At 41.2% G+C, this 21,763-nt stretch overlaps 1 protein-coding gene across 1 annotated transcript in view; it reads right to left on the bottom strand.

The window, feature by feature from the left end:
- Positions 1-10: 10 nt before the first annotated feature.
- dvl2 (dishevelled segment polarity protein 2) overlaps positions 11-21,763 on the bottom strand; it is a 33,613-nt gene continuing 11,860 nt past the window's right edge. The window contains exons 2-15 of the mRNA XM_084711700.1: positions 21,678-21,747; positions 17,227-17,381; positions 12,355-12,464; positions 11,994-12,123; positions 11,176-11,266; positions 10,989-11,058; positions 10,725-10,864; positions 10,052-10,128; positions 9,062-9,129; positions 8,806-8,940; positions 8,260-8,391; positions 5,456-5,632; positions 4,843-5,067; positions 11-2,258 (exon numbers count right to left, since the gene is read on the bottom strand). Coding sequence (XP_084567826.1) covers positions 1,696-2,258; positions 4,843-5,067; positions 5,456-5,632; positions 8,260-8,391; positions 8,806-8,940; positions 9,062-9,129; positions 10,052-10,128; positions 10,725-10,864; positions 10,989-11,058; positions 11,176-11,266; positions 11,994-12,123; positions 12,355-12,464; positions 17,227-17,381; positions 21,678-21,747 — 2,143 coding nt within the window. The 3' untranslated portion in view covers positions 11-1,695. The remainder of the gene's footprint in view (positions 2,259-4,842; positions 5,068-5,455; positions 5,633-8,259; positions 8,392-8,805; positions 8,941-9,061; positions 9,130-10,051; positions 10,129-10,724; positions 10,865-10,988; positions 11,059-11,175; positions 11,267-11,993; positions 12,124-12,354; positions 12,465-17,226; positions 17,382-21,677; positions 21,748-21,763) is intronic.

Raw genomic sequence — 21,763 nt, 5'->3', positions numbered from 1 at the left:
GCACAGAATGTTACGTATCAAATTTATTCTCAAATACACAAACAAAGGTGGCGATATGAACTCAAACAATGTGACACTGTCAATGTCTTTTTTTTTTTTTGAAATGTTGAATCTTCATTTAGCACCTTAATAGTTCGGTTATACATGATTTATATAGTCACTCATACAAAAAAAATGAAATGGGTGAATAATGCGAGTCAGTAACATAAAAATAAGCATGGGGGGGGAGCTGAGGGGCGTTTGGATCACAGTCACTTAAAGATATACACTGTATGTAATCAAAAAGTACCGCTTTCAGCGTCTCGTCTTGTCACCTATTAGTACCGTTAAGCCTCTACAGTCCCACAGCGAGAACTCCTCACGACTAGGCATAGACAGTGATTACTAAACACAAGTTCACCTGACATTTTTTGGACCTATTTTTCTTTTCACATTAGAGCTTGCTGTTGTGTAGTGTTGCATTTACATAGGAGTAGTAAATATTTACAGAGAAGGTCATTGTCAAACAATGCTGGAACAAGATGAGTCATGTCATGTACCTGGAGTGTTGAAGAAATGTCTCGAAAAAATGCAAAAAGTAAGGCACTCTGATCCAGATATGTATACAGGATTGTATCCTTTTTCAAGTACACGTGTACCTGGCACCCTCTAGTGTTACACTGTGGTCTGTGCGCTTCCTGGATGGACAGCTCTGACACAAGTAGCTGGTTCAGGAAGGTGCTTACCCTCCTAAAATATTCTATTTCTGTTTCGAGGATTGCAAAAACCAGAGTGCTGAGCAGCTCTGATAGGCACTCAAAATACCGCGCTGAGAGCTCACTACCGATACAAGAAAGCAGAACTGGTCTTTGTGCATTTAGGGTTGGAAAAAAAAAAAAAGTTGAGACATAATAATATCAAAGCAATCATCTTCTCTAAATTGAGTTTTAAATCAACCTAAAACTCTTAAATTTAGAAATAAACAGAAAAAGATGTTTTGCCAACCTACAGTCTTTTGTTGAGATAATTTGCTTTTTGTCTCAGATAAACATGAATCTTTAAGTTTTAGGAATCAAAAATGACCATGATATGACATCAGGATTTAGGGAACATGCTAAGTTCCCTAGCAGCTAGCATATTCTCCTTTAAAATTTAGAGTTCAAATTAATAACAGATGTTCGCTAAATGAGTAAGTGTCTGTTATGAGTTGTAAGAAACCATTCATAACAGTATAATGGACATGCAACTGCAAATGAAAATATAAAATTATTAACCATTATTCATTTGAATCTTTGAGTTTTAGAAAGTAAACTCATTAAAGTTTTTCTGAGAAGAAAAGTAATGTATTTCAACAAAACATTTTAAGTTGGCAAAACTTTTTTTTAAGTTTATTTCACAACTCAAGTCAAAACTTTAGTGAGGACAGTTGCTTTGATATTATTTCTCAACTTATTTTTTACAGTGTAGTGATTTGAATGAGAGAAACTAGACGTTTGTAGACATATAGTCAGACCATATCCCACAATAATAGTGTTCGAATTTTGTCTTATTTTCTTTGTCAACGTTTAAACCCTGTTCTCACCAAATTTGTAACAAGTGCCGTCAATCCAATAGGCCCTTGTGAGTTCACAAAGCTTCCACCAGATCCTCGTCAAAACAAGTGGGAACCGTACACTAACTTCACATGAATGGTCGCTCAACACTCGGACAGAAAAGCTACATGACGTCCACGAAGAACTCGCTGGGGTTCCCCATGGCCAGGTGGAACGACTGGCGTGATGCAGTCAGCTCTGGCGGTACCGAGCCGAGGTCGCGGGTGGGCGGGGCGCCGGGGGGCCCGCCTGGAGTGGAGGAAGGTGGCGGGGGTAGAGCAGGATGCATGGCGGCTGTGGGCATCTGCTGCGTGTGAGGAAGAGCGTGAGCGGTCGCCATGGCCGGGTGCGGGTGCTGGGGTACCATCATCACCATCATGGGGTTGTAAGGCATGATGCCCGGCGGGTAAGGGGACATGTGTGGCGGCTGGGGCATGCGGTGATGATGCGAGCGCTGGGAGGAGGCGTGGCTGTGCTCGCTGGGGGCGGCCGAACCGTGGCCGCGCCTCAGGCTGCTGCGGGTGGAGTACTCTGATTCACTTCCGCTGCCGGAGCGCGAGTCGGCTCCGCCACCGTCTCCGCCCCCGCCAGAGGGGGATTTCTCCCCTCCACCCACGGTGCTGCCGGGACCTTTATTGCTGCGACGCCGCTCACCCTCGCTTCTCGTTGATCCACTGCTTCGGCTCCCTGAGGGCAGAAAGAAGATGTGGTCAGACAAGACGTAAACAGGTCTGACAGTATTTTATCTAGCCTTAAAGGGATAGTTCTGATTTTTTGAAGGGGTTGTATGAGGTGCTTATTCACAGTTTGGAGAAGCAGCAGGAGCACCGGCACCTGCTGAGCAACGAACTGCTGTGGACAGAGTCTGCACCAAAACGTAACTAAAAAAAAAAAAGGTATACTTCACTTCAACACTTTATTTTGCAGTCAGACAGCCTTTTCCGATGGGAAACCAACATTATATAAGCCAAATATCATTCTCTCCAAATCAACCTGTTAGGGAATTTTCCAGTCTTTAGGCCACATGCTAAGGCCTTGGAGCCACTGAGAGACCAACGCTAACTTTTAACAGACATACTCTCTCTCCTCCAGACAGTAGATGCAGCTGTCCTCTCCTTTCAGATAAACAACCTGATAGTGTTGCTGTGACGGCTGAGGTCGGAGAGGCGTTGTCTCGTCTCTCTGAACGGAGAAGACGTAACTGTAATCTGGTTTAGATAACACTGACCCTGAGCTGTGTAGCCAGGGGTGCTAAGCTGTGATCTCAGACCTTGTGTACTCTAAATTCCTGTGTTTGGATTTGCAGACAAATAGGCTAATTCGGTGTGTTGGGTCTGACCTGATTTGAGCACAGGTTCATCATGACCATCATGATCTGTGAATGTTTTAAGACAACCCTGGAAGACTGAAACTCCAGGGCAAAAATCCATGACACAACCAAACTTTTTTGGTATAATCAGTAATTTTACCTCTCAGACCACAGGAGTTGCTGATCTACTGCTGCCTTGATCTGTTAGTCTGTTTGTGTGACTTTGGTGTTTTATTGTGCTAGTTCAGATCCAATAAAGGGACACTATAAGACAAACACACTAACAGATTAAGGCAGCGATACACCAGCAACTTCTGTGTTCTGCAAGGTAAAATTACTGTTTGGTTGGTTTGGAGAGAGAGATACTTGGCAGAAAAGTCTGCCTGATGGCAAATAAAGCAGTGAAAATATTCTTTTTGTTTATTGCTTAGCTTTCTGCACTGCTGCTCCTGCTGCTTCTCCAAACTGGGACGTGCCAAACGCCATCTACTGTCAGTAATACTCTGATTATAAAGTACCTCATACAACCCTTCTTTAAATAATCCAAACTATGCCTGTATTGTCCACCACAACTTGTATCCTGCTCAGTCAAACAAAACAAGACCACCTTTCGACACTGTGGAAATGTTTTCTTATTGTTTGTCTTCGGGGTTTGATTTTCTGACAACACACGGCTTGTGAATGCAAGAATGTTTTTGGCAGTTGACTCTCAGATGTTGGAGCTTACCCAACGGGGGGCACTCCAAAGTGAAACCAGAACTTCCTGGTTCTATTCCACAAATAAGAAAACCTCATTAAAAATCCCACTGACATTTGTAACTACGCTAAGAATCCAGCCCGCAACAGAGCCTTTCTCGACAGTATGTTGTGTGGCTTGCTTTATATGTCTGGATGGCCAGGTGTTCATTTGAATACAAACACCGTTCCCCATGAGCCCTCCAACAGGCGATTCAGAGTCCTGCCATTTTAATGCAACAGGCTGAAGAATTCCTTTATACATCAGTCCATCCTGTTGCTGAACCAAAATCAGCGTGCTGCGAACTGAGATCTAAATCCTTAGGATGTAACGTGATATGCTCTGTATGTTTGTCATACCTGTTGTGTTGTTGTGTGTTTGTGGAATCTGTTATCTTTCGAACTGAGCTGCCCAAGGATACAAAATGAATTTCAGTCTATACTAACAATAAAGACGCATTGCATCGAATCACGTCTTAACAAAAGAGGCAAGATCGTGTGCAAGTCGAGGCGCTGTGGCTAGCTCAGACATGTCTGCAATAACAGCAAGACAGAGAGGAGCGGCGCTGTACAAGATTTTAGACAGAGATTAATGATTTAAAAAAATGGAAAAATGACTTTAGAGGAGTTTTACAACACTGCTGTGCTTGTAAACTTTTATGGCAGCTGTAGTTTTGTCTGTGCCCACAGAGTAACTGTTGTTAAAATCATAAGGATTCGCTGATAAAGATAAGAAATTACAAAAGCTTGTGTAGTGGCTCTCAAACTTTTTCTGCCTACACTATTTTTTTTTAAATCAATCATTAAGAAACGCCTCATAAAAAAAGGATCCAAGTTGAATTTTAGTGAAATAAAAATCAGCACGATAGCGTCCGCAAACTCTTGTTTATTTTCCCTGCATAAATCATGTTCATTCACTCCTTATATTACCCCAGTCATCTGCCCCCCCGTTTGAGAACCACTGAGGTAATGGAACAGATGCTAGAAAGGAAGTGATGGCTCTTGGTTACACTTCCATAAAGTTTGATGAGATATCCTTATTTTCTGAATCTAATATGGGTCCTAAAAACCCTGGATCCTATCATTTTTTTAAAGGTTGCGTGGCCCTTCAAACAAGGAAAACACAACAGTCCTCGCTCACAACTGCTTTAACATCCAGCAGTCATCTCACTTTGACATAAATATACAAATAAATAACTTTAATGATGACTCAGTGTTTGTGCTCACCTTCACTGTGCTGGCTGCCGGTGCTGCCGGGGGCGTAGCTGTAGCTGGTGAGCTCGTGGTACGGAGGCGGCTGGCTGGAGAAGGCATGCGTGGGGTAGGGCTGATAGGGGAAGGTGTGCATCATGGGCCACGGGGAGGCCCCAGGGAGAGGCAGGGGGGCCAGGGTGTCCTGGTCTGAGGCCCCACTGGAGCCGTCATTGTCATTCAAGGACAGGTTGGCCATGTCTGGGTGGAGATAACAGGGAGGAGACGACCAAAAGGAAGGAGTGAGGGACCAAATTCTGCTGATTAAAATCAGGCTAAACAAGCTGGACAAATGAAACTAAATGTCTAAAGATTTACAACAAATTTATGACATAGAAGCATCTTTGTATTGCAGCTTGAGGACAGTTTGTTGTTCTGTTCTGCTTGTTATCAAGCCCTTCCTGCAGATTCTAAGTTGAGGGATGGCAGGACATAAAAGAAACCCTTCCATAACTGACATGTCACATGTTTGACCTCTGAAACCAGCAGCGTGTCCGCAGATGGCATGTGTGTAAATGCGATTACCCACAACATTCATGTAGACGGATCAAGGTCAGTTCTTTGATGCTGGTGTTTTCCAGCTACTCACAGTTCTCACAGTCGCTCAAATCTCCGAAGACGTAGTAGCACTGCTCGGAGAAGGTGATCTTGTTGACGGTGTGTCGGATGAAGCCGGCCTTCAGCAGGTTGCTGGCGTACTTCCTGGCTTCACGGCGGTCCTGGAATCCCTCGATGTGGTGGAAGAGCCACTCAACTACGTCTGAGCCTGGTGGTGGATGAATGACATGTAAGATGAGACAAAACTTAATTCATGCTAAAGGACATTTCAGAGACAAAAAATGCCTGCATGCCATCATGTTTTTCTGACAGTTGCACAGTGCAAAACAATGACATCAAACTCATGCATCTACATGGAACAAAAATCATGGCGGAGAAGAAGAAACGATCCAAAGCGTGGCTTCATTTCACAAAGATGACAACAGTGACAGCTGTAAAATGATCATTTCAAGTAAGGTTGGAAATAACCAGCAACATGCTAAAACATCTTCCCACACAACATGGGTTTAAACTTCAGGAATGTCATGCATTTGACACTGTGCATTAGTTCCACTCTCTCCCAACCGAGCCACACGCCTGTTACAGAGTGCAGATAATCAGTTATAATGACATTAGTGTCACACAGACAGGGTTAGCAGATTTTTTCTTTCGGTAAGAAAACATAAACAGGCTGTCTATATGTAACAGCAAGTTAAATATATAAGTTTTTCATACAGTTTAATTAAATTTAAGGTCAATTTTATAATAAAATAGGCACAAGAGGGAAAAATAAAGGCGTACCTTTCTGCTTAAGTACATATACTAGCAGTTCAAAATTGTAAGTGAAGCAAAATGACAATAAACAGTTATTAGTGTGATAATATTCATCACTACACATGTCTTGCAGCCAGAGTTTGAAATGAGGCTCTATGAAGGTAGAATTCCCAATTTCTATGCTAAAAGTTATTTAGACCCCTGTATTATTATTGTGGCTCTATTCTATAGTTTACACAGGGATTTTCAGTAAATAGGTAAATGTTTTCATGTCTCATTTGGCCTGCAGACAGTCTGTTGTCATAATAAATCAAGCCAACCTCCTTCAGTAGATTGAACTGCTGATTACTGCACTGTTTACAGCTCGTCCTTTACACAGATATCAGTGCCGTTGGACAGTTATTTACCCAGCAATGTTTCCTACACAGTATTTAGCAAATATTTCTCATTTATGTTCTGAAAAGGGAATAGACGAGGGGCCACATGATGCAAAACACCAGTTCAGGTTGATGGTGCAAAGACATAAATGAGACTTGCTAAGAAATACTGAAGATTAAACACGAGGACTGGAGAAAGGGTTAAAAGTAGGACGAAAGTAAGCCTGCAGGACGTGGAGCCGGACAGTAACAGGACAACATGCATGGCATGCAAATTCAGCTCTGGCTGATTTTAGTCATTTAATAAATAAATATTTAAGACCCTCTATTTAATACTTTTAAGACCACTTAGTTACTGTGAATTTAAGACATTTTAAGGGGATTTAAAGACTTGTAGTCATCCTGCTAAATGAAAACAAAAGCTGTGCAACAAAACCCATTTAGGCCTAGTTTTTCAAATACAGACTCCCTAAGGAAACTGATAGAGAATTGGACTAATAAGAAGAATCGATAATGGCAATTTGTATCAATAAAATCTTATAAATTCCCATCACTATAAGCATAATTTAAGAAAGTAATATAAAGTACTATCTATACACACAAAGAATAATAAATACAAATGGAAAAAATTACATTCACAAGTTAAAAAAAGGATGTAAATGGGAACGAACAGCAGCAGACTGCATTTAAAAAACAGGTACTGTAAATATATGTATGAACATTTATGCACATAGTGAAATGACAACAGCAGAGATCAACAAACGCAACAAATATTCCACATTCAGGACATCTCAGTGCAAATCAGAGTTAAGAGTAACAATCTACGATCACACAAGAAACATCTGGAACACAACTTGATGAAGAGAGCTGTACTTTAAGCAGCTCAACCTCTGCAGCGAGTGGCTGTTTTATGCATTGTTCCCAGAACAGGACTTAAACAAAATACTTTAATTACGTTGTGACAATAAAAGAGTCTGAGTGAAGTCTGTGCAGAACACCGTAAGGGGGAATTTAGCCGCATTACCATTTTAAACACATTACAAACAAACTACAGCTTCAAAAATGGCTGTTTATGTATATTAACACGAAAGAATCAAAATCAGGATTATTGCCAAGCAGGTTTTCACATACGAGGAATTTGCCTTCGTGTTTTTGTGCATAACAATAAACATAGTGAGCACAAAAAATATAAAGGAAGATAAAAGAAAAGTGAGTACTGCAAGTTTGGAAGCACACACAGACAATAAAAAACTGACAATATATATGAAAAATATAGAAATATTCTCTTCTCTCTGACATTCTCAAAAAAGGCACCAAAATGATATTTACAACAGAATAAACGTGTCATCTTGATTGTAAGCTGCTGGATTTTTACTATATTATAGTCAAATACATATTGAATTTGAATAAGAAACTACATTTATATTGCAAAAGCACGAAACGGACAAACATGTACTTTTACAAACTGTAATTACTCCTTGTGATTCAGTGATTCAGTTGCAGGTGATTCCAATTTAACAGATGTTTTCAGTCAGAACAAGCACTCAAGTTTGGTCTTTAGGGTTTTTTTTTTCCCTCCCACAAGTCACACGGTTTTAATTCTGAGAACATAATGCCTGCCCTGTAAAGCCCTCTGAGGCACAGAAAGTTCATGAAACTAATGTACTCTTTTCTTTTTTTTTTGGTCTCCACTTTGTAGTCTTACCGAGGAAAGCGTTGGGGATGGTGATTTTAAGCCACATGCGGTCCCTGACTTCCAGACCCGACTCCGGTGAGGCCATGGCCTTGGCGACCGATGCCATGTCAGAGTGCAGCGATAAGTTGAAGTCATCGAAACCTGGAGAGAGACAGACAGAGAGCGTTTTAGGAAAGCTGGAGAGGAAGAAGCGTAGACACGCGTGAAATCCGAACTAGGTCAAAACTGGAAGGAGAGGAGTGTAACTGCGAGGAGGAGATCAAAGGCAGGAAAGCAGCAGACATCATTTATCACATCATTTAACGACAGCGACAGAAAGGCAGAAAGACAGATGTGAAAGATGACTCTGGTGCCAATGTCGTTAGGAGAAGGAGACTGTAACAGGAAAAAAGATACTTCAGAATAATAAGCCTCATTCAGGAGTTGAATATCTGACTGACAAAGAAACTCGGCATGGTTTAAAAGTGGAGTTTTTAATGCGAAGATTGCGTGGATGTGAAAGAACTGAGAATAAAGAGGTTGAGAAAATGAGATGATGATTGGGGAGTCTCTCACGTTCAGTCTCAGTGACAGAGGAGGAGGAGGTGATGGTGCTGAGGGAGGAGCTGCCTGGGAAGGGCGGGTAGGCCCCAGTCATAGCCACAGAGTGGCTCACCCACGCTGCCGGGTCGATGGGTCGGATCGGTTCATCTGCACAGGCGGAGAAGTGATTGTGAAACTATTACTGACCCTCACATCAGTGTTTCATCAACAAGGGAGGAAACAGAAAAGCTGATTTGATCAGCGCGTGTGAGGCGAGTCCTGCACTTACTGCGAGGCAGAGTGAAGTAACCCTGAGGAGAAGGGTCCCAGCACTTCGCCACTGTGAGGATGATGGGCCTGGAAAACACCAAATCAATAAAAAGCAACCATCATAATCAGTTTCTAAAGAGATCTAAGTAACACCTTATTTGAAGGGTTGTGCATAAGACTGTCACAACCATGTCATTACATGTGTCATGAACATAAAGGAGTCTTTATGAATTTTTATAGCTGTCGTCATCAAGTGTCTTTCAGTCAATTAGTTAACGTTATTTGAGACGTCTTGTTATGACAACTTGACATTTCAAACTTAAAGAAACTGTTTCAGCGTTACATTATGCTGTCGTATATGGTTTGTTTTGACACTGGCCGTCATGAGACCATTTTAAGTGTGTTATGAATATTTTCCTTGACCTCAACTAATGGCGGCATTTGGACTTGTCATAAAGATGTTACAGGTTTGATGACAGAGTACGGTACCAAGTTGACTTACAGAGTTAATGCTACCTGTTGGACAGATATCTGTCGCTAACATCGCTATCTCCTGTTAACTGTAGCTGGTGGTAGCTAGTTAGCTCGGTTAGCTGTACAGCCAGCCATCCTAGTAAGCCAGCTGACTCAACTCCGCGGTGCCAGGAGTCAAGCCCAGAAAGAAAACCACCACAGTATTGTATCTCCTGCCAAACTGGCCACCATCTGTCTATAGTCAGCTTGCTAGCTGCACGGCGTGGGAAGATGCCGATCTGTACTGCACATGTGCTACTATTAAAAGACATGAGAACAATGTAAGATGGCTCACGTCTGAGCTCCTTCCATCACCAGCTCATGTTTAATTCAGAATCTTACTGATTAAAGCTTTTTAAAAACAGGTTGATGTTTGAAGAAGACGTTAAAAGTTGTTTTGTGTGATTTCATGGTTATGACAGCATCATGTTAGTCTTATGCACACACACCCCTTTAAATAAAGTGTAACCAAGGTCTAAAATAAGAAGCAACTCACCCTGGCTTGTGTACAATCTCCCTCAGTACCCGCACTGCATCGTCATTACTCATGTTCTCAAAGTTGATGTCATTCACCTTGGAGGGTAATGAGGAAGAAGAAGAAAAAAAAGAGTTAGGCTGAAACAATTCGTCTATTGATGGAAGAATAACAGGCAACTTTTGTTATCATCCAGTAATCATTTAAGTCATTTCCCTTGCAGCTTTTCAATCTTCAATCTTCCCTGCTTCACTGTCTCATCTTGTAATTTAATATCGTTTTTGTTTTGGAGTGTTGGTGGGACAAAACAAACCGCCTGATAACATCACCTTGGGATTCAGGAAATTTTCCTTTTTATAGGCCAAGAGATTAATCAAATAAAATTAATCAAAAAATAAACATTTGTCGCAGTCAGAAACACAAGCAGTGATTACAGTTTTTTTTTATTGAGTTCAAAGAAACATTGATTTAGATGACGTTTCCTTTTTAAACTCAAAAAACTAAAACACCTTAGGCAGATTTGTCCATGCATCTCAACAACCAGAAAGATTTAATTAGTTGGACCAAAACTGAGTTGTTCCTAAGCTGGAAAACAACTGGAAAAGATCCCAAAATGGGCCTTAAAATGTCTAAAAAAAAAACCCAAGTATTTCTGCAGCAAAACAGGGATTTGAAATAAAAAGAAAACTCTCACCTGCAGCAGCATGTCACCAGGTTCAATGCGTCCGTCTGCAGCCACAGCTCCTCCCTTCATGATGGAGCCGATGTAGATGCCTCCGTCACCCCTTTCGTTGCTCTGGCCCACAATGCTGATGCCCAAGAAATTGTACTTCTCTGTGTTGTGAGAGATCAGATCAATAGTGTTAACATTATGCACACACACATTTGTGAGAAAACGTGTGGCACTTCCAAGAAACACTGAGGTTCAAAGACGAGAAACGGTCAGGAGTTTACAGACCCATGTTGAGAGTGACGGTGATGATGTTCAGGGACATCGTGGAGTCTGTCACGCTGCTGAAGGACGAGGCCTGCAGGTGAAAACCACAAATTTAACATGAGGTTTGCTTACAAAATGCTTCCTAACAGCAAACCATTTTAATGGCTCTCCGCTCTATTGATTAGCAGCTAAACTGTCCATCACGTACCCTCTCCAAACGTGGGGGGCGCTGTTTCCTGCGTCGGCGGTGGCGTTTAAGAAGTCTAGAGGCTGTGCTCTGCTCTGTTGCACTGCTGAACCTACAAGTTCATGAGAAGGTGAAAGGTCAGAGGAGAAACATGCTCACAAAACCTTAATAGATTTGCTCCTGTCTCCCCTTTTGTGTTGCTTTTTGTGTCTGAAACCCACAAAGATAACGGGGACGCTAACTCTGGATTCTTTAGTGAAAAGACGATTTTCCACCCTTGTTTATCTGAGGACATAATTCATCCTCTATATTTTATGACATACAAATGTCAAAACAGACTGCAGCACCCAAGACAGACCAATCATTTGCCAGAGTCCTTTTTATCCACGGATTCATGTACATTTTGTATTCTGTAATAGTGCAAAATTCCCCATTTTGGGACTACTAAATGATTTTTATATCTTAAAAACACAGCAGCAGAAACACAACAGCAAATGAAAAGAAGCAAACTGTGCAGGTGAGATTTAAAAAACCCTAAAGGCTTACAGAAGGACTCTCATCTCTATAAATATAAGCCAAAACACAAATCATTTAATCTACAAAAGAAAGCAGAGAAGCAACCACAGGATCAAAAAGTACACATAAAGCAAGGAACATGAATCAAGCAAAAACATTAATAAATGAAATAATATTCACAAAATTCCCATTATATCTATGAAATCTTATTATTGAGGGATAAATAAAGTTTAGGTGTCTGAATATCTTAATAAGCCACTCAGAGGCACCCACAGTCTCTCTCAGTTACCCCTCCTCCTCTCCCTCTTTCACTCGTCTCTCACCTGCTCATGGTGTCGTCGTCCTCGGAGTCACAGAAGCTGGTGGTTTCCAGCTCGCTGCTCATCACCGTGCTGGAGCTCTCGTACCCCGCCAGGTGGCGCTCCAGTCGACTCTGGCCGTTCATTCGAGGACCTGAGACACCACAGAAGAAGCCCGGAGAGACAAAAGGGGGAAAAAAAAAATCACAGTGAACGCTCATGTACGCTCAAGTCTGTTCAATTTATCGCAAACATTCCTCACTTTCCCGACTTTCTTTGATTATATCATCGTCTTTTCACTGTTTGGATGTTGGCGGCGAGCCAAATCTTGATGGTCATAAAAGAGCATTTTTTATCATCAGCACTGTGATCTGCTTTTTCTCACCGTGTGGCTCCATGGTGTCTCTGTGCCGAGGTCTCTCTCTCCTGAAGGAAACTACAGACTCTGTTTCAGTCTGGTCGTCCAGCGTCTCCACACTGCCTGTAGCATTGGGGCTGAAACAGAAGAAGCAGTGAGAACTAGAGCATGACAGATTTATGATTTATGGTTTTAATGTAACGATTTTGCCAAACTGATAAGGACTGTTTTTCCAGCTACTCAAAATAGTAACCTATGGACACGTCTTATGACTTAAAAGAGAACTCAGTGGATTTGGAGTTGAACTCTTAAAACATTGTTGATCTTGAACCAGAGATATATAACCATATTTTTCCTTGCCAAACCCGGTGCCTACATTACCCACAGTGCAACTCAGCCAAGAACAGTTTAGTTGTAGAGTCAGGTGTGTTATGCTAACAGCAGCTAATGTAGCCTTGAGGTGGTAGCCTCAAACAGTCATGAGGAGCAGACTGCAGATGTCTGTACACTCGCTTCATTAAAACTCCACAATAACAGATTTTATCTCCATTTTCAAATTTGTAGTATTCAGACCCAACCAGCGCTGCCATCACTCTCTGAAGCTTCAAAAGACTTTATACAACTTTCACATATGCAGAAGTACTCAACAAGACCTATAAACTGACTTTGATGTGTAACATCATAAGAGTTCGCCCTAAAGGAACAAAATGTTTTTACTTCTTACTCGTGGAAACTTATAATGGGCTTTTAAAGCAGTATGGCCAACAATTACTGTCTCAATCTACAGTTTCATCATGAGTCATGTTGATTATTTGGCAGTTCAACTGTTTTAGCTTGAAAAAAAATGTTATTTTACCCTTTGTGAATTGAACGGATTTGGCAGAATGTATCTGCTGAATTGAAAGAACTTTATTTTATTAACTTGCATACACATACCTCAGTGGAAAACACATGATAAATGAATACTTAGAGTGCTAAAAGAAAAGCATGCAGTGCACTTTTTGACAATATGATCCAGTTACGCTCATTTCTTGACATATGATAATAAGATCTGATACTGTGAGATCAGATCACACTGTACCAAAAACTGAAACCTTCATCTTCCACCGCGATACTTTAATCGTCACGGACAAGATCAGATGACATGAGACCTGTTGGTCTGTCATGTATAAACACAGCGTCATATGTTGACTGGAAACAATGAGCCACTCTGTGCCAGGAGAGCAGGGAAACACTGCATGAAACGTCTCACACCGACTGTGTGTCTGTAATAACTTGGAGTGATTTCACTGATGATGACGTGTGCGAAGTATTTAGTGGGCTGTTTTTTTGGCAGTATCTTTACTATATCTGTGTTGTCCTCTGTGTGTGATTTAATGTCGTTCTCATGATGTCAAACCAATCAATCAATTCAAATCTCTTTCATGTATGAAGTCACACAGCAGGCGGACTGCTGCACCGTGAGAACTGTAGTCTGTATGTTGACAAGACACACAGTCTTCTGCATGAACATCTCTCTTTTATCTCTGTGTTGAAATCCACTGATAGATTGAATACAGTAGAGCTTTAATGTCCTATTAGGCAATTTACTTTACAGCCTGTTGATAATTAGCATTATTATTATTACAATAAAAACACAAAAGTACACAAGTAAACTGTGCAGTCTCACTGATACTCAAGATACTGAAACGGTTATATGATTTCAACATGAATTCAATGAACGCAGCACTACAGTTCTTTATTATATTGCTTCTGACAATTTTCTTTTATCAAAAAAATTGCAGCTTCTGTCATTTGGATATTTCACTTGGCCATATTGGTACTTCACTAATATTTTGATTAAATGTGGAGCCCTACAAATATCCCAGCAGGCCTACACGAGGCAGCAGACTTCAGTACCACACACATACACACACTGACAAATGAGCTGCTTACTAGACAGAGAAAGTCTGGTGGTTCATGATGAAAGCAAGACGTTTCCTCATCAGACAGTCACAGAGACCCTACAATTTGAATTACATTTAATTTTCCAGCATGAGCAGTGGCGTTGATCCAGCTCCAAATACAGCATGGAAAGAAACAACTAACGGAACGTAATAGCGTGGTTAATCCTCCAAACCACACATTTAGCGAAGTTGAAAAGAAATTGTTTAATTTGAAATCAGATTCAAAAACCATCAGGGCACCTTCCTGCAGCCACGGGAGACGGACAGGACGAGGTCCAAACATAAGAAATGAATGAGAGCGCCACAGCTGTAATGGGAGGTTTTGCTGAACTCCATTTGACCCCTAAACCAAACTTAAAGAGCTCCAGACAACATACTTCTCAAGGAGCTAAGAATGAGGGCAAGAAGGCATTAAAATTATAGATACTTAGTTTGTTTTGGACACCACAGGCTCTATTCACATTACAGTAATGGTTTCCTCTCATTTTAGTAGAATAACATGGATGCTAACGGATGAAGAAAAGAGGATCTTTATTTAATTCTGAAAATGTCTGTGACTAGACTGTTGTGGTTTCACACTTTTAAAAGCCGCCATAATCACATCATATTAACAATGGGTCAGATGAAAGGGAAAGTTTGAAATGATAAACCTACAGAGAATTACCGCTCGACTCTGCAGTTACCTTTAGTCTGTGGCCTCTTTCAGCTCGCCGTTTTGGTTTTACAGTCTATAACTTTTTCTACATTCAGTCTCAACACTCTAATTAGCAGCATTTCCATGCAAAAGTTCTGATCAACGAACTTTACGTTTCCTGGCCACCAGTTAACATCAGACAAAGTTATCCACTAGCTGAGGACGACAGTGGAACATTTGAAAGCTAAAGAGACAGGCAGTCCTCTAATGCAGTGTTTTCTCAAACATTCTACACTGCTGGCAAAAAGCAAGCCAGGCCAAACCCTCACTGCAGAGTGAATATTGGACTTGCAATCATCAGGTCAATCATCAAAAGCTGACATCGCTCTGTTTCCGCTGGATGTGAAAGAAGGTTCACCATATAAACTTAATGAGGCAATAATAAAGAAGTCCACTTTAACCACAGACAAAGTGAGGTTACCAGCAGACACCAGCTCTGTACTGTGTCAGTCTGTGTGTAGAGCTGAGCAGAGTAAAACTTGTCCCTGAGGGGCAGTTTTCCTTGCAGACAGTAGTCCAACACAAATATATCCATCTATCCATCCATATATATACATCTAACACAAACACAGCGCAAGCTTCATATCTCCTGCACCGTCACCATGCATCATAGAGGTCACGTTTACAGTTCATTTAAAAAACCAATAGCGGATGGAACAAAGGACGGTCTGTATCTTTTAGGCTCCCTTTGGGGAAACTAAACGTCTGACCTGATGGAGCCATCTTAATATCAACAAGTAGAGGATGCTGAGGGACCAGAACAATAGTCTGTCTGTGACTTTGAGAATTCCCCTTACTAATAAGGATGTAAATCACAAGTTTCTTCATGTTACGATATTATATTGATTCTTTGGGAAACAATACAATATTTGCCTGTATCACAACATCTGCCACAATGTGATTTCAGTTCGATTCAGTGGCCTGTGATCAACATGAAGAGATATCATATGCACATTTAACACAATGATGACCGTGATAGCTGAGTGTAAAAACTGTCTTGACATGTATGAGCAGTCAGAAACAGGTCTGAATGGACAAAAACAGAGAGAAGAGGGAGAGGAGTTCAGAGACAGTCAGTTCCCAGCGGTGCAACAGGACTGTTTGTGTGAAAAACAAAATCATCCTTCGCTCTCTCACTGCCTGGTTGAGTGCTACCTCCCTTCATACAAGGCAAACAAAAAAATGTTTTTTCAGACTCACACTTAATCCCTGCTGTGAAATTTTAACAACAGAGTTTTATTTTTGTGGCCAAGATGAACTCTCTCTCTCAGCAGCAAAGCCTGACCAGAAGTTGTAATTTATACCCGTAACTCTCAGCTCGCTCTACGAACAATAAACTCAGAGCTAACAGAATTTCAAAATAAAAGACATGTTAAACAGGATGATATGGATGGATGCTTTCACTTTGCATCAGTTCTATTGGATTTTTGGTAAATGATTTATTGTATCAATCTAGATGGGTGTATCTGTACACTAGAGCGCAACTAATGATTATTTTCATAGTTGATTAATTAGTTGATTATTTTCCCCATTAATCGATAGTTGTTTGTTTTCAAATGTCAGAAAATGGTGAAAAATGTTGATTAGCATCTCCCAAAACCTGAGACGGCGTTCTCAAATGCCCTGTTTTACACACAATCCAAAGATATTCAGGTTACTGTCAGAGGGGATAAAGAAACCAAAAAATATTCACGTTTAATAAGCCGAAAGCTGCTCACACTGATAAATCAATTATCAAAAAGGTGGAGATTAATTTAATAATCGCTTAATGAACAAGTAATCATTGCAGCTCTACTGTACACCCCTAGTTATCAAGGGTGGCACCAGTAACTTAACAGTACAGCTTGACAATTTTTACCAGTTTGTTCCTTTTTTATGACTACAAAACCAGCAAATCATAGAATGCACAAGCACAGACTCAATTTTCATCAGTGTCATGTACACATAAAAGCTGCACAACCTCCTTAAAAAGAACAATGTAATGAAATGAAAGTTTCTCCCAGAACTGGTCATTTTAATAAGAAGGGCGGCCCCGGCTAAGATCAGGTTTAAATGAGCTGTAGTATTCCTGCTATTCTTGTTGTAACTTGATGCTGGGAATGTATGAGATAATCAGGAAAAAGATACAGTATCTCCATTACAGCCATGGGAGAAGGATTATCTGTATGCATTTTGACAGGGGTTTAGGCTTTGTGATGCCCCTCTTCAGGTGAATATACAGTGTACAGTAAACCAAATGAGTGTGAGTGCTTTGCTTACTGGAAGGAGGGCGGTCGGGAGTCCCCGATGCCCCCGGTCCTCTCTGCAGGTGGGGGCGGAAGGGGCGGAGGAGGGGGCGAGGGCTGGGTTGTTGTTTCCACAGGGGGGACCACTGCCACTGGAGGCTCTGCTGCTGGAGTGTCTGAAGATACCAACTGAAAAAGAGAGGGAAAAAAACAGATTAAGATGAAAAAAAAACTAAGGTAGAGGTAGAGAGGCAGGATGAAAACAAGGCACAAAACAAGCGGTACAAATTGAGAGAGGGCCGGGAGGAGACAGGGTGAGAAAACGCGAGGAATGAAAGGAGGAGTGGGAGGGAGGCGGAGGAAAAACGGGTAAGATGTCAATTACTTTGACACACAAACACTGTGCTCTTTTCAGATGGACGTCTCAAGGGCACAGTGAAACGTTATCCTACACTTAACCCGTCTCTCTTCATTATACAACAAAAGTGCCCACACACACAAACACACACACACACACACACACACACACACACAGAGGTAACACACATCAACAATTAGGATGAATGCCATACAGCATCCAGTTACAGGAACCATAAAAACATACACAGGAAAGGAATAAGATGTAGTCCAGACCAGGTGACTGTAAAATATTATTGTATTTGGCTAAAAATATAAGAAAACAGAGTGTCTACATATATCAGCGTGTTAAATGTTAAAATATAAGAAAACATGTGGTCTTTTCCAGAATGTCTACATGCCAGCAAGTTAAATTAATGTAAGACAAATGCCACCATTTAATGTCATTTAAAGGCAATTTTGCAATAAAACTAAACATCAAGTGTGAACAAAACCAGCAAAACACAAGCCACCTTTCAGTGACTTTTTCTGTAACAGCACCACATGCAGGTGTTTTTTTTTTATCCTGTTACTTTATTTTACTTTACCTATGACTTCTTTCTTTTTGCCATGGTATCACAAGAATTATCAAGTATTTCTATTTCTACACTGGTATTGAATCAAAGTTCAAAGTTCTAGTGCGTTAGCACAATGCTAGCACATAATGACAACAATATTATCTTAACAAACTAATCGCTGCTGCTGACCTCACATTTCTAACTCAATATGCTACTCTGGCTTAAAACGCCATACTGACCAGCTACAGTAACCTCAAAGGGTCAAAACTCAAACTCAAATTTCCCAATTAGCTTAAAAATACAGCCACAGGCTCCACCTTATTTTCTTAATTATTTTCTAATGGCAACAGCTTGAGCAGAACAGATGAATGTTGGAGAGCACTATAAAATATAGACAAGACATGTGAATTTTAACACCAGAGCACTTTATCCCACAGCTTTTGGATGTTTAGTGCATTCAGTGAGCTCAGATAAACACGCGTTACATTCTCCTTCAAAATAATGCAACCAAATGGAGTCCATCAGCCTGTTCAGACTGACTTTCAGCCTCTTTACGGAGTCACTCCCTGCTCTTCCCTCCCCACTAATGGCTATGAAACACCCGTCTTCTGGGATCCCTCCATCCGTCTTGGCCTGCAGATCACATATCAGTCCCTCTGGTCTCTGAGCTTTGTTCCCCCTCTCTTAAAGCCTCTCCTCGTTCTTATGCACTTAACAGATGCTTCAGCCTCAAACCTGCTGATCTGGGCCCCGGCCCCGTGTTTTGTCTCTATTCAGATGTAACCTGCAGGGCGGGGACAACAACTGAGCCACTTCTACAAGAGAAATGGAAAGTATGAAAACTGTACCTGGCAATTCACTGTACTGTAACCAGTAACAAGCTGTGCTGCTTGTAGCTTGACTGTCGATTAATATGATGAGAGAAACATCTGCCTTCCTCATGATTTGTTCAGAGAGCTGGAAGCTCTTTTAGCGCCACATGTCACACAGTCAAATAATCATTGTAATGTGCGGATTTGTTGGATTATGTCATGTATCTGCAGACTTGTGATACCAACACAGTGATTTAGTGACTTTAAAATGGCTTACACAGCAACACTGCAGTCCTGACTGCAGTCTTTTCAGACTTGCTTTTTCCTCATAGCAAGTATAAAAACTTCCCAAGCCGAAAGAAAAGGATGGATGCAATATGGGAAATATCTGTGATGGGAATAACTTTCCCAGATAGAGAGAGACATGGACTGGCAAAATATAATATTTGACAAAATACAAAGATCCCTGTGTGCACAGTGAAGTTCAGGAAGAGGAGGACAGACTTTAACCCCCTTTCCATACACATGTGCTGGCTTGGCTTGACTCGTCAGCCCAGCACAGCAGGGGTCTGCATCTCCACTACAACAGAACACCAGCTTGAGGGTGTGTCTTTTAAGTGATGACATGCTTATTTTGAATCAAGTGGTTGTAAAACGGTGGATAAACTTTTCATGTCCTATAAATTCTTCACAATAAAAGTCCCTGCTATTAGTTATTTATGAGTTTGTATTACGAAGCAACACAATTAAGAACTGTTGGGTTTTCATCAGCAGTAACTTAACATGACTCCTATCCAGCTGGAAGTGAACATGAAACAGTAAAATAAAGCAAATACCTGAAACTGCGACACAGGAGAGAAACAAAACTTAACACTACAGAGATTCAGGTAGAAGCTATAGAAGTACTGAGAGCTCAATAAAGAGAGACTTAAAAACATCTTCCTCTCTGCTCTCCTGCACAGACATGAGATGACTCCTGCAACACAGCAGAGGCAGCAGGTCAGACTTGCTTTAGCCTGACTCCAGAGACGGTCCGTCTTGGGCACAACGCGACACAGCTTAGCGGATGAGAAGTGTGACTAAATGGAAAAGTCCTATTTGTTTATTGTCTGAGCTCGGTGAAATCGAGAATGAAGTTTTTTGAATATGTAAGGGATGTACCGTTTTGTCTGTCCTCTTTCTCTCAACTGGATGATTATGAGTTCTGCTTCTAGAAGGGAGCCTTTTCTGAAGCGGACTTTGTGTGCCAAGCTTTGGAGAGATGGCAGAATGATTTGTCTAAGACCGAGCTATAAAATAACCTGCAATTTTGTAATGAAAGGAAATGTAAGGCCCCGTGTTCACATAGCGTTGAGCACCAACCGGAAGATGTGCCGCCTCGGTTTGACTCGGCTCGTCAGCCCAGCGCTGTGGGGTTTTGCCCACTTGAAAGTTTGTCTTGATATTAGCTCATCTTGAGTCAAGCGGCTGTAAAACGATGCTTCACCACATGCCACTTCCTATTAAATTCTTCACAATAAAGGCCCCACAATATTTTTAGTTATCTCAAAGCTTTAATTATGAAGCTACAAAATCAGGAAATGTTTTCACCAGGAGGAACTTTTCTTCGCTTTCCTATCTGCGGAAAGCGAACATGAAAGTAAAATAAAGCGGATGCCTCAGAGCGAAAACAGCAACTCAGGAGAGAAACTAAACTTCAAACCGCAGAGATTCACACGCAGGCCTGTGGAAGCTACAAAACTACTGAGAGCTGAACACACAGACACTTTTAAAAAGGCCTTTCTCACTGGGCTCCTGCACACACATGAGAAAGGTAAACTCCATTTTCTTGGTTACCTGGGTGACAAGTCTCCATCTAATATATGATTGGTTGCTGGAAAAAAAGCGTGATGACACAGTGGGGGAAAAAAAACACAGGGAACAGTGCTTTTTTCTCCAAGCGATGACGCATTGCTGCAGACGCTGTCTTCTCATTGGGAACAATTGGAAAAAAAGACACACTCAGAAAAAAAAGGTTTGTCGATACGGGCCCTCATGAAATGTTTAAGCTGTACTTTTGGTGTCTTGAAAACCAAGTGGTTTGGGCACTTTGTGTGCATGACACAAAAATAAAAGAAATCAATCAATCAATGTGGTGGAATTAGTTACGCCTAAAAAAAAAAAAGAGAAGACAATAGATTTAATGGATGCTAAGAGGAACATTTTTCTGGTGAAGCTAAACGACCAGTACATGTTATTGGATATAGTGACTCAGACTGTGGTTAATGCTCCAGGAGGATTTTTTCTCACAGACCCCATGAGTCTCTTTCCTCTTGTTTAACCTGGCTGGACAGTTAGTCTGGTTCAGGCTTCTCACTCTGTCCAGGAGGTTTTCTTCCAAGATCTCTTTTTTTTTTTTTACCCAAATACCCACCAAAGTCTAAAAACTACAAAGAGTCTACAACTTTGCAATATCATACAAAGTCAATGAATTTAATTACTTCATTTTACTGCTGCTCGTTAGTCAGGATCATTAGTCTGAGGGAGGTCCGAAGGAAATGCACAGGAAAAGGAGAAGCGGTTTCTGCAAACAGCCTCTGGCTGATGATTCTGGCTGACTTTTGAGATAAAGGTTAAGTCGTAACATTTCGCAGAAGCCTCACTGGGAAATTATCAAAATGAGGTCATTTATGGATATAAAGCAATCGTCACCAGTGAACTCTGGATAGCTCCAACTCTCACGTTTATCACCAAAATCCAACAGGTTTATGATTTCTTACCCATGACACCACTCTGCCGTTGAAACATGGTAACTTGGCGCTGTCGTCGGAAATCTCTTCCTTCACCACCCTGAAAAGCAGAGAGA

Source organism: Lutjanus erythropterus, chromosome 23 (assembly GCF_056507025.1).
Source record: "Lutjanus erythropterus isolate fLutEry1 chromosome 23, fLutEry1.hap2, whole genome shotgun sequence".
In the NCBI taxonomy this organism is placed as follows: Eukaryota; Metazoa; Chordata; class Actinopteri; order Lutjaniformes; family Lutjanidae; genus Lutjanus; species Lutjanus erythropterus.
The sequence above is the reverse complement of the archived record's forward strand: the minus strand, read 5'-3'. Positions and strand labels throughout refer to the sequence as shown.